The sequence below is a fragment of the Bactrocera neohumeralis genome, chromosome 4 (assembly GCF_024586455.1).
Source record: "Bactrocera neohumeralis isolate Rockhampton chromosome 4, APGP_CSIRO_Bneo_wtdbg2-racon-allhic-juicebox.fasta_v2, whole genome shotgun sequence".
In the NCBI taxonomy this organism is placed as follows: Eukaryota; Metazoa; Arthropoda; class Insecta; order Diptera; family Tephritidae; genus Bactrocera; species Bactrocera neohumeralis.
Genome location: NC_065921.1, coordinates 80,496,338 through 80,509,307, shown reverse-complemented (window position 1 = coordinate 80,509,307; position 12,970 = coordinate 80,496,338). Strand labels below are relative to the sequence as shown.

The following is a 12,970-nucleotide window of genomic DNA, read 5'->3' as shown; positions in this document are numbered from 1 at the left end:
ACATCAATCAATGGATTTATTGAGAGAACACTTCGGTGAGCAGATAATTTCACGTTTTGGGCCGGTCGATTGGCCATCAAGATCGTGTGATATCTCACCGTTAGTATATTTCCTGTGGGTAAATGTAAAGTCTAAAGTCTATGCAGGCAATCAGAACGATTTAGGCCTTGAAGCAAAACATCACGCGTGTCATTCGCCAGTTACCATTCGAAATGCTCGAGCGAGTCATAATGAATTGGACTCGGGCGATCTGTGACGTAGCCGCGGACAACATTTGGAAGAGATAATCTTAAAAATATAAATGCCAAAAAATGTTCTTTCGAATAATAATAAACATTCCCCATTAAATCTGAAGTTTCTGTGTTTTTCCTTTAAAAGAGTAGGGAACCTCGAAATGGATCACCATTTATTATGTAATTAATCAATATGGGAAACTTTTTTATTTGACAAGATATCTGCATGAAATTTCGCCCACATTAGTGTGGAAGGTAACAGTATACTCATAGAACAAATTGTTCAGATCATAGCACTATAACATATATATAGCTGTCATACAAACTGACCGATCAAAATGAAGATCTTGTACACAAATCTTATATGTGAAGTGTTGTTGTTTTAACCTAAAACTTGTTTACCTAACTTTGCGTATTTTTCAAGTTTTTCGAGTCATAACAATAGAAGTTTATCACTCATAAACGATGTGATCTGATTAGATGTGAATTTATTATGACTGGTATTCTATAGGATAATAAAACATTATAAAGTGCTGATAACGCAGAAACTATAACGGTATATGAAACACATATGCATAACTTAGCAACTAATTAGGCTGAATAAAATCTAACACTTTTATTTGTTTATACTATACGGCTTTTTTCTATTCTAGGTTCTAAGCAAACAACTATCAGAGGGCAATAACACGCCTGCGACATTGTACACGATTCCATGCCGAAGATAAATAATAATAGTGAACAAGAGCGCGACGGTCTCAGCGTTTTGATTTTACGTTTATGATTACTGTTCGGTGCCTGAGTGAGCAGACGACGACAAGGCGACGAGGCAGCGTTTAAAGAGTTATCAGTAAAACACTTCAATTAATGAGATTACGGAAATTTTGCCAATTTTTTCGGTGCTCTTTCGAGACGAGTGCATGCGACATTGTGTTGGAGCAGATAAAAATTGATTTAAGAATCGGAGCCACAGGTTCTAATTAGCGACGCTGACGACTGGATATGCAGATAGCTTTCGCGCCCCTAAGCGAATGCACGGAGTTACGAGCGTCAAACTGTGAAATTATAACGGCAATGTGTTGATATCATATGGTTTAGTAGATCGTGTTTTCAAAGTGAAAGAAGTGTTTACAAAATGGTGAAAGTGAATCGACATCTTTTGCCCATAAAGGCGCATTACTTTTTCTTCATGGCCGGTAATTAAAGAAAAATTAATTTCGCTTTGAAATTATCGCTAAGCTCATTGTTTATATATTTTTTGTATATTATGTGCAGCAATGGGTCCCATACTGCCGCAGCTGTCGGTGTATGGCAAGCAGTTGGGCGTTTCGCCAGATGTGATGGGCTATATAACATCGGTGCTGCCGATTATGTATGTGATAGCGAAGCCTATTGTGGGCTATATTGCCGATTATTTTTCGGTAATTTTTTTTTTTCAAATAAATTACAATCGTTTATTGTTTAATTTACTGTTATTATTTTTAGCATTTTCGTAAATTTATTTTCTCCTTACTCATTTTACTGATGACGCTCTCTTATGCTGCTTTCTACTTTGTGCCGCCTGCCGCACCGCATGCCATCAATTTGGATGTAACGGATGTTTGGAATGTTAGTTTTGTGGCGGCCGATCTAGCGAATTGTTCTTCGGAGGTAAGTGTGTTGATATTTTTTGGAACAAATCGTGGTAATATAAATTCTTGTAGTATGGTTGTGGAGGTTTGAGTTTCTTCCTAGGTTTTATACCCGTTTAGGTTCTGTTTATGGTTCCCGTTTTGATTTCATACCATTACTACAGGGTTCTACGCATTAAAATTCCAAAAAAGTTGGATTCTCTCTCTAACTACCGAAAGTCCGGTCAATATTATAGTCAACTTTCTTTTTTTTAATAAGAAATCAGCATTTTACCTTAGATCAATTTCGATAAGGCTGAAATATTAGGCTCAAATCATACGGTTCTTTGATTAGATCAAATAAAAGAAGCCCAAAAGAAGTCGAGATGTGGCAGCTAAAACTTGGGTAAACTGGAGTAACTACCGAACCGAACCGAATCTTAATATAGTCGATTCCATTTCTGAATAGCTCAGACTGAGAGACCCCTTCTGACGACAACCAAACAGAAATCGTTTTTCGACTAAATGATAGATAGAACGCTCGAACATGCTAAAATGATAGATAGAACACTCGAACATCTGTAGGAGCCGAATTTAAAAACCAACCGGCATCTTTAAGTTAAAAGCCAGTCTTAAGCTCAAGCTGCTAATTAGTGTTCATTTATTTATATTTACAGCTGTTATTGTTATTGTAAATATTTCCATATTTTTTATTGCCCTAGATATTAACACCTACGGCACTTTGCTCCACAACGCGTCCGGCGCGCTGTAGCTTCAGCACCGCTAATAGCACCGATTTCGTTGCATACTTTACGGCTACCGCAACAGCAACAGCACAGCAGCTCAACTTAACGAGCAACGTGTGGGCACCAACTGAGGCTTATATGTGCGTTACTCCAGCTGATTCCAATGATACTATAGATTTTCCGAACACCGCCAACATCACGTGTCAATTCGCGTCCGAATTGCAAACGGATTGCATATACGGAAATCCCACCTTTTGGCTGTTTGTGGTCTTCATGTGCCTGGGCACCATTGGTTTCAATGTTGTCAACTCGATCTCGGATGCGATCTGCTTCGATATGCTTGGCGAATCGGAGGAGGGTAAATATGGCGCACAACGTGTTTGGGGCACAATCGGTTTTGGTGCTACTGCGCTGTTGGCCGGTATTGCGGTGAATCTTTGGACCGCAGATGCGCTAAAAAGTTTCACACCTGCACTGATTGTGATGATGATCTTCAGCGGTTTCGATTTGCTAAGCGTTTCAAAGTTGAAACTACCGAAACTCTCGTCGTCGGAGTCCATATTCAAGGATGTCTGGAAATTGGTTAGCCATCCGGCTATTGCTGTATTTCTAGTATTCGCTACAATTGCCGGCATAATCGATTCATTCATCATTTATTTCATGTTCTGGCATCTTGAAGAGGTGGCTGCCGAAACGGGCTTTATGTCGCAAATTAAGTTAATTGAAGGCTGTGTTGTTGCCGCCGAGTGCCTTGCTGGCGAAGTGCCATTCTTTTTCTACAGCGGCAAAATTATCAAAAAACTCGGCTACGTACATTGTATGACCATGTGCTTCTTCTTCTACGCCATGCGTCTCGCGCTAATCGCTTGGATACCAAACCCTTGGTACTTAGTTGGTGTGGAATTGTTCTTTCAAGGCAGCACATATGCCTTGTGCTACACGTGTATTGTTGCCTACGCGTCAGCTGTAGCGCCACCGGGCACTTCCGCCACCGTACAGGGTCTAATGGCTGGCATGGATGACGGTTTGGGTTTCTCCGTTGGCTCGCTGGTTGGCGGTCTGATCTTCAAACACATCGGTGGTCGTCGTAGCTTCTTCTACTTCGCTATATTTGCATTTACGGCATGTGTGCTCCACATGTTGGTGCGGCCGCGTTCACGTAAGCGTCAATATCTGCCAAAGAGTGGCTATCAGGTGCCCAACGAGCAGGTGACACTCGGTACTTTGGCTGCAGAGGGCCAACTTAAGGCGTGATCAAGCATAAGACTGTGGAAATACATTACATTAGATTTGTTATTTGTGACGTTTGAACATTTAGTTTATAAATACTTGTATTATTATTACATTTTTAGGTACAGACGGACAGAGCAATGAAATAAAGTTTTTTATTTGTACATTTATACATAAATACTTAAATATGTAAGATTATATCTAGAGGATTTCGTAAATGTCGATTTTATTAAAGAAATATTTTTATAACCGAAACTGGACTCTTTTTTAATATTTGCTAAACTTTGATTGAGGTTAGGTTATTTCACAAAAGATTTTTAAACAGATTTCTTGGAAAGAACCGCACATTATCATATTACTATTAGATCAAATTTGTAGCGACTGGTCCATTTCAACTGCGTACGCAAACGGAATCGATAAAAATCCTTCCCAACTGAGGTCTTTTAACAAATGGAGCCTATTTTCAAGGTTATGATAAAGCTTTGTATTAAAATATGAGGAAATGTGATTTTTTTTCGTCAGTCTGGGTCAAATTTTATTGGAGGATTGAGTCATGTGTAGAAGTTCACGCAAGTGAGGAAAGTTCTCTGATTGCCATTCACTTGGGTGTGGCCAAAAACCATTCTCTTACATATGGCTCAAGCAGCTCACGACTTCCGGTCTTAGATCAAGGATCCTTTGGGTAGCCAAAGAACATATGTTTGAAGGGGAGCTAAAGAGAGAAGGCGAACCCTCCCAATCCAGGGTTGCGCGCTGGGTTTGAGATCCGCTACGTAAAAAATACCCCCCAATGAAAACGAAGGAACAGCATATGAAGAGAAACCCTCTTTTGATGACGATCATTAAAGATAACGATTTAAGGGCATGCACCTGAAATGTCCGCTTACTTAATTGGGAAGGTGCCGCTGCTCCTGCTGATTGATGTCTTCATAAAAATAAATTTGACATCACCGCCATCGAAGAAGTGCGATAGACGTGACAAGGACTGAGATGAGTATTTCCTTGTGGCAATTACTGCAGAGGTCATATAAAGGAGCGCAAATTCGGTGTGGGATTTGTGCTGGGAGAGAGACTTCGCCGCCGGGTTCTGGCATTCACGCCGGTGGATGAACGTCTAGCCACAATCCGCATCAAAGCGAAGTTTTTCAATATATCGCTGATTTGGCTGTCTGGCTGTCTCCGGATCGAAAAGCCACCAACCAGATCGAACATGACCACAACACGTGCGGGATGAGATAGAGACCGAAAGTTGAAGAAGAAATCGAGATGCATATGCAGACAAAAAAAAAGAGATGTTTGAGTACGAAGAGCTTGACAAGCTGGCCGACAGGGGTAATGCTCGAAAATTCTACAAAAAGATGCGGCGACAACTGAAGGTTTCAATACCGGAGCATACTATTGTAGAACCCCAGAAATGATCTAGTATAGAGGCATGGACGATGACAATATCTGACGAGTCGACGTTATAAGTTTTCGCGAAAAAGGTTCTGCGGAAAAGTTATGGCTCGAATTAAGAGACAGCGGCTACGCCTAGCCAAGACATGTCGTCCGAATAGATGAAAACGCTTCAGCTTTGAAAGTATTCGATGCAGTATTCGCGGGGGAAGCAGTGGAAGAGGACGACCTCCACTGCGTTGGAAAGACCAGGTGGAGAGAGGACGACCTCCATTGCGTTGGAAAGACCGGGTCGGAATCTCTAATTGGTGCCAAATAGTGAAAAGGAGCTGTTGTTAACTCGGCTATAACCGCGTAAGCGGTGTCTACGCCAGTAAAGTAGAAGAATATCACGTATACCTAATACAGCGGTGTCTGATCGTCTTATTTTGAACAATAAGACACTTTTAACCCATTTTATATGTTTATAAAAAGTAAAACAAAAATTTCATAAAATCTTTAATCATGAATTTATTTTCAACACAAACCATTCAGATCACTTCAAGAACAATCATCGATGCTCGGTACATTCGCCCCTCCGCCACAATTATTATTCCACGTATTCCAAGCTGCGAAACCCTGCGTACGTATAATTTGTCGTGCACACGTCACAGCTGCCGCTATATCGTCCGTATTGAGCGATTGACAAGATACTTGACAAGTATTTGCACTGGGTCGCCCATCACCAGGATCACACCAATAACGATCGTTTATATGGAATATGCCCCAATCGCGCGAACCATCCGGATTTGGTGGTCCCAATTCGGCGGTGTTGTAATTACTTTCGTATTGTGCGATGCACACCCAATTGGGTATATTGGCACGTGGTATACCCAACCCGGCCAGTTCGCGTGTCAGCGAGCATTTATCGAGTATGCGTGGCTCTACGCTGCCGAGCGCGATCGTTAGCAAAAGTGAGATTAAAAGAATTTTCATGGTGAAAGGCCGGTTTTTGGTGTGAAAATGATTTGTAGAGAGTTGGGTAGACGATATTTATATTTACTTTAAGGATATGTGCTTGTGAAATAAAAAGGCTTACGTCGAGTTGTTAAAAGATGAGAATAATGCGTTTGAAGTGGATAAATTTGCATGTTTGATAAAATATTTTTGTATATTTTGTTTTGGGTGGTAGCTAATATGAATATTATGTATGTTATAAAAACATTTTTAAAATAATTTCAATGTTTTTTTACTAAAAAACAGATTTTTACTAATTTTGAGTTATGTGGTTTAAGCTTTAAGACACTACTCCCTTCGTTTTGAGTATGACCTACATTTCGTTCCAGGCGACGCCTATTTTTATACAGCTTTTTCAATGCATTGTTAAATAATAAAAGTTATGAAACAATCACTTTAGATTCTTTTCGAAAAAATACTGAAATATAATAAATATCACTAAAGTGTTTCTTTGTTAAAAAATTTTGTCATTGAATATCTCCGAAAAATGTGAATACCTTCCACCGAAGTGCTATTTGTATTATTCTTATTACAATCCAAAAAAAAATTTCATATTTTCCTTAACCTCTTTAAAATTCTCTATAAATATGCCAACGAATTCTATTTTTAACACAAGTTACTTATTTAACACCACGCAAACCATGAAGTTTCAACTTTCTTGCTTTATTTTGTTCTGCACTTTCTCCGGTATCGTTGCCAGGATATTCGATCGCTGCTCTTTGGCTCGTGAGCTGTCGCGTCTGGGTGCGCCGCGTGGCGATATACCCGCTTGGGTGTGTATTGCGCAGTATGAGAGTACGTTCAATACGGCGGCCATTGGTCCACCGAACTCGGATGGTTCGCGTGATTGGGGTCTCTTTCAAATCAACGATCGTTTTTGGTGTGATCCTCAAGATGGACGCCGCACGTCGAATATTTGTGGTACACCATGTCGTTCGTTGACTACCGATGATATTAGTACATCGCTGCGTTGTGCGCGCCAAATACAGGGTGCACAAGGTTTTGGCGCTTGGACTGTGTGGAATGGACAGTGTCAGGGCGGTCGGGCCTTACCGAATATTAATGATTGTTTGTAATTATGGAAATTTGATGTATTTGGGTTTATCGAGAGAATATTGTAAATTTGAAATCAATTTAAAATCAATTTGAGAAAAAATAAATGTTGAGTTTCTTAAAATTGGCCAAAACTGGTTTTAATTTTTTAATTCGGGAACGTAGAATCCTGGTCCAGACATTTTACCTTCTATACCAGTTAATATGGAGAATGGCAACGAGTTGATAGCCATTGGATGTATAAAAACTGGTTGTACTTAGGGTACGTAGTACCCAACGTCGTTGGTTTGTCAGGTTCGGTAGGCTCTCGGTCCACCTTGTTGACCTTTTACCTTGTATATCAGTTGATATGGAGAATGTTATGACTTTGTCAGTCTTGGATGTATTTCGGGAACGTAGATTAGAATGTAGGTTAGGTATGCGCTCGATCCGCATAGTTTACATTTTACCTTGTACACCAAATGATATGAAGAATGCTAATGAGTTGACATGAACTTCGGGTACCTGGAACCGAATGTCGTTGATTAGTCAAGTTCGTCAGGCTCTCGGTCCATATTGGTGACATCATATCTTGTATAGCAGTTAATATGGAGAATGCCAACGCGTTGACAACCATTGGATGGGCTAAAAACTGGTTGTACTTCGGGTATGTAGGACCGAACGACGTTGATTACCCAGGTTTGGCAGGTCCTCGGTTCACATAGTTGAAATATGATCTTTTATACCAATTAATATGGAGAATCCCAACGAGTTGACATTAATTGGATGTATAAAAAACTGAATGAACTTCGGGCACGTCAACTAGAAATCGATCGAGAGGCTTACTCTTTTAAAGGAATTTCATCTTTGAAAATTTTTCTCAAAAAATACGGAATGATCCTTCCTTAGTATTTAAAAATATACATATCTTTAACAGATGATGAAAAAAATTTTGTTTTTTAATTAAGTTCCACAAAAAACTCTTTAGATTAATGGACACTCGCTAGCTTGCTGCCGCCTGCGCGTTCGAACCTACATTCTGAAGCGTAAAATTTCGCCCACGTGCCGCAGTGTTGAAAGCTTTGTAATTTTGCGGCGTCGCGTGTTCTACTTCCATTTGGCAAATGTTATGTAAATTAAGCAATTCATTTTTGATAAAAACTGACACTTGAACGCTTCAAAGCTCTTGAAAAATCGTTAAGCGATAAGATTGTGTCGAACGGCTGTCCAGTACAATGACCGTTCGCGCTGAAGCATCGCATATTAGTGGAAATTGAAAGTGTGCAGGTGCTGAGCGCCAACTTCAGTTTACCAATGTACTAGAAGTAGATTTCCAATTGAATTCACCACGATTTATACAAGTATCAATTAATTTTGTTAATTGGTTCTTTATTTTGGATGATTTTTGTGCGTGCCCTGCAGGAAAAATATCAGTGTATAGTTCTACATATTTTAATACACAGAGGAAATATGTTCAACCGGTGAGCTTATAGGAAGCCTATTGAAAAGTTCAGAGGTTTTGTATTTTACAGTTAAGTTAGTCAAGTCAAGGGGTTTTAACCAATAGGGGATTTCAAAAAATCGAATTTTTCCATATACATATTTTGAAATATTTTTCGAAAATTTGAAGTTAAACCGACAAACATTTTTGGAGATAGGAGTGTATGTATTTGTAAGAATTTTTGAAGAATGGTAGAACATTTTTCAAACAAACAAAATCATAGTAGGTTGAAACCCATCAGAAACGATAGATAAAATAGCAAACATCAAGGGAAAAATAATTTACGGGCGATCTGATAACGTAAAAAGAAAGAGAGAGAAGAGAGAATATTTTAAGGGTTATGAATGGTTTATCCCGATTTCCGGCAAAACTGTTAATCCATTAGAACAAAGTTATATGGGAATGTTGTAGATAATAAAAAGGTCTATAACTATTGCCTTAAGACTTTTCTCACATAACCTCAAAATTTAGGTGACAAATTGAAATAAACAAGTTTTTGGATTTTTTATTCATGAAATTTGGTGGAAACTAACCTTCTTATGTTCCAAAAATACTGGTTTTTAACTTAAAATATTTATATTTTCGTTATAAAAAGCTTTACCGTTAGAAACAAAAGTTCTTGCAATAGCAACATTTTAAAAAAATTCCTACAGGGCGACTTTAAAAATTTAAATATGTTGAAGATGGCGCGTGGACGCCGAAGACATTAAATTTATTTAAAGTTTTTTTTTTTACAATTTAAAATCTGATGACTTGGACACATTACCAGCATATAAAAGTAAATGTTTGAAATATTCAAAATTCAGTTAAATTAAATTTTTGAGCAAGTGCGGATTGTATAAAAGTTATTTTATAATAATGAAGTTACAAAACAAAGCATTTCCCGCATTAATCGCTTCAATTTTTATGCTCAGTTCTCTAAGTACCGTTATACAAGTACAAGCACGCATTTACAATAAATGTGCGTTGGCACGTCGTCTCTATCGCATGGGTATGCCTTTTCATGAGCTGGACGATTGGATGTGTTTGATCGAGGGAGAGAGCTCCTTCAATACGAAAGCCATAAATCCATCGAATGTGGATGGCTCCGTCGATTGGGGTCTGTTTCAAATCAACGATCGCTACTGGTGCAAGCCGGCCGATGGACGTCCATCCACCGATTCGTGTCGCATGCCTTGTCGTCTACTACTGAGCGATGACATACGGTTTTCGGTCGCCTGTGCAAAGTATATACGACGCATACAGGGCTTCAGCGCTTGGGTCGCATGGAATAATCGCTGTCAAGGCTATAAGCCGAGTGTGAAGCATTGTTTTGTGCATAGTGGACCGTACTTGAAATGAAGTTGTACGCGATTGTGAATGTTTCAATTTAATGTTGTTTCATGTTGTAATGAAAGAAAAGTGAATAAATATAAGATGAACTTTAAAGCTTTCATTTTATCAAATGCTAATATTATCTCAGACATTAGACTAAGGAACAATAATATATAATAATAATCCTCTAGTATTGATGGACATGAGTGGAATTTGTTCGGTTATGATTATTGTAGTTGTTGTAGTGACAGTAAACATCCCCGGAATAATTTAGAGGAATGCTGTCGAGTTGGCAGTTCATGGCCAGCTAAAAATGCCGGTCCATTTCGTTTACGTAGACCCGACTATCATGGAAACGGTAAAAATCCGGTCCGTTTTGCTTACGTAGGCTTTTCAATCGTAGGAACGGCCTGACATATAATCCATATTAACTCGATATTAATATAATAGTGACCTTTAGTAACCCCTTTACCACGGAAAATACGGTTTTGATTCACTTCGAACTTCCGGAGACAATTATTTCTGAACTCGTGACCTGAAAGCTCTCGTAACATTACAGGTATTTCACAGTTTGTTCAGCTGATTTGACCTCCATCTGCCCAGGCATGATCAATGGGTTGTATTTATTTTGTTGTTGTTAGTCGCTCAGATAAACATTATAATTACAGAGATTAAATCTCGTTTAAGCCGTTGAGAATCATCGCTCTTTATTTCAAATAAATAATAAGGAAATGAGGATGAATAAGACTTTAATCCGGCCGAGGAGTCCGACGACTGTCATGCCAATAGCATTTGACATAAAATTTATCGAGCAATTGCGTGAGCCATAGAATAAACTGTCAGAAATGGCTCTCTTCTGGCAGGCTATGTCAAAAAATGACCAAGAGATGGCGCTCTACACAGTGACAAGAAAACAGCTGAGAGTTTGACATTTTGAGGAAGAAAAAATTTTGTTTACGAAATAAACAAAGTTTTGTGAATTTTGTGAAAAATTAGATTGCTACAAGGTAAGCTTATAATATTAAATATTTACAAATAAATGTGCGGTAGTTTACGTTTTTATCAAAAATCTGTTTCACTTGTGACATAAAAATATTTGTGGGGCTATTAGCATACATACATAAATATCAAAATAAAGCATTTAGTTTCCTCAAGGGTCTCGTCGTGAAAGACTAAAAATTGTTTCTTTTAGATAATATGGATCTAGGCCACATTGTAGGGGTTATCATAGGGCTTCTTGCTTAGGCAAAATGCAGAGCATGCAAAAAGAATGTTGAGTTGCTGGAACATCACCTCTCTGTTTGCCTAGCCATCAGACAATTGAGACAGGATATCTTCCACGTCAAATTTCCACCCACTTCCTGAAACTAGCAATCCACTTCTTAAAAGATATCGGGCAGTTAAAGTCGGAAAGAATTAGGCATTTTGTCAGATTTCCAGAATTGTTAAACATATTATGATGGCTTTAATGCGGCAACCAATGGTTAGGCCTTCCAATCTGCTGTTATTAATATAAAAGAGTTTTCCAATGACATACCTGTAAAGGCAGAATACCATTAGGCAGTATATTTTCCTTATTTAGGCTAATGTTATTTAATAACATAATTAAATTCTCATCTAAAGATGGCGTCAGCATCGAGCAGTTCAGCACGTCACCTCTTCAGCGATAGCAAAAAACGACTTTGTGATCGCGTTGGCGTTAATGTAAACAATTTGGGATCCGTAGCGCGGCAGATAGTTCGTGGCTCCAAGTCAAATGAGGTAAGCATGGAAAATATATTGTATTTGTTTATTTAGCATGAAAATGCATTTTAAATTTATTTTTCAGATTTTGGGCCAGAGCATAAAAAACTTCACACAAGTGGACATTGTATCCGATTATAGCAGTCAAAATTTGCATAAAATGCAATTGATATTACAACATGTTGATTATCAACATGAAATCATGCTTGACAGTGTAAATCATATGGATTATCTGAAGGATCAAGTGACGGCAATGGAGAGATGATTAGAAGAGAGTGGCTGTAGAAATTAAACATGTGTTCGTGAAGCTTTCTACGCCAATTTCCATATAAGTTAGTTTACATAAATATATTGATTTATTTGAATCTAACTTCGAATAGTATGATTTAATTGTTGAAAAGTGGTTTTTTGGTCGCCTGTGTATGTTAACTGAATTAAAAAGATTTTAAAATATTGGAATAGAGAGAAAAAATAACGGTTCGCGCATAAAAAAAATTATTAAAGCGATGTAGTGGCTTATTTCAGCAGAACAAAAATTATATGTTTGTGATGAAATGCTAAGATGATGAGAATTTAGGTCAGTGTGTTGAGCTAAAATTAAAATATATGTATAGTGTATTGAGTTTAGTCTTAAGTCTTTCATATATAATAATTTTGAATAAGTAATTAATTTTATGTACACAAATGATAAGAAATGCAAAATTGAAATTTAATATACTTATGTATGTTTATAGTATGCTTATAATTTATTATAATTAGCAATTCTGTTATGCATTATATAAAAACGACACTGCTTTATTCACTTACTATAAATATATATGAAATATTTTTAATAAATTCATTGATAACACTAACTGAAAAAAAAAAAATAATCTTGTCTTTTCTATCTCTTTTTATAATATGCTTATATATGTATTGTATGTATGTATATCTACATATGTAAGTATACTTACATTACATATATGTGCTGGAAATCACATCAGCATTTCAACAGTGTTTGTTTACAAACTTAGCTAGCTAATCAGGTGTAATGCCTTTACGCCACAGATGACTGCCTGATAAGAACCCAAGGTGCGAAGGTAGAAGAATAAAGTTTTAGTTATGACTATTTTATTATTTTAAAAAGCTAAATAGAATGAAGAATCCATCGAAATCGATCATGAAAAGTTGAAG

General features: G+C 37.7%; 5 protein-coding genes across 9 annotated transcripts in view; 4 read left to right on the top strand and 1 right to left on the bottom strand.

Moving 5' to 3' along the window:
• LOC126757574 (major facilitator superfamily domain-containing protein 6) overlaps nucleotides 1-4,071 on the top strand; it is a 28,776-nt gene extending 24,705 nt beyond the window's left edge. For all 5 annotated transcript variants that reach the window (XM_050471571.1, XM_050471573.1, XM_050471574.1 and 2 more), the window contains exons 2-5: nucleotides 887-1,426; nucleotides 1,506-1,651; nucleotides 1,716-1,880; nucleotides 2,563-4,071. In XM_050471571.1, coding sequence (XP_050327528.1) covers nucleotides 1,366-1,426; nucleotides 1,506-1,651; nucleotides 1,716-1,880; nucleotides 2,563-3,840 — 1,650 coding nt within the window. In that variant the 5' untranslated portion in view covers nucleotides 887-1,365 and the 3' untranslated portion in view covers nucleotides 3,841-4,071. The remainder of the gene's footprint in view (nucleotides 1-886; nucleotides 1,427-1,505; nucleotides 1,652-1,715; nucleotides 1,881-2,562) is intronic.
• Nucleotides 4,072-5,751: 1,680 nt separating this feature from the next.
• LOC126755865 (lysozyme P-like) lies at nucleotides 5,752-6,207 on the bottom strand. Its single transcript, XM_050468582.1, has one exon. It carries the CDS (start codon nucleotides 6,184-6,186, stop codon nucleotides 5,752-5,754), a length of 435 nt encoding a protein of 144 aa, XP_050324539.1. The 5' UTR covers nucleotides 6,187-6,207.
• Nucleotides 6,208-6,848: 641 nt separating this feature from the next.
• Nucleotides 6,849-7,283, top strand: LOC126756108 (lysozyme P-like). The gene has a single exon (XM_050468942.1). The coding sequence runs from the start codon at nucleotides 6,849-6,851 to the stop codon at nucleotides 7,281-7,283; it is 435 nt and encodes a 144-aa protein (XP_050324899.1).
• A 2,315-nt stretch (nucleotides 7,284-9,598) lies between these two features.
• LOC126756061 (lysozyme P-like) lies at nucleotides 9,599-10,617 on the top strand. The gene has a single exon (XM_050468873.1). The coding sequence runs from the start codon at nucleotides 9,599-9,601 to the stop codon at nucleotides 10,079-10,081; it is 483 nt and encodes a 160-aa protein (XP_050324830.1). The 3' UTR covers nucleotides 10,082-10,617.
• A 330-nt stretch (nucleotides 10,618-10,947) lies between these two features.
• On the top strand, nucleotides 10,948-12,463 carry LOC126756145 (BLOC-1-related complex subunit 7). The gene is made up of 3 exons (XM_050468990.1): nucleotides 10,948-11,061; nucleotides 11,678-11,815; nucleotides 11,883-12,463. Exons 2-3 carry the CDS (start codon nucleotides 11,678-11,680, stop codon nucleotides 12,060-12,062), a joined length of 318 nt encoding a protein of 105 aa, XP_050324947.1. The 5' UTR covers nucleotides 10,948-11,061; the 3' UTR covers nucleotides 12,063-12,463.
• The last annotated feature ends 507 nt before the right edge of the window (nucleotides 12,464-12,970 follow it).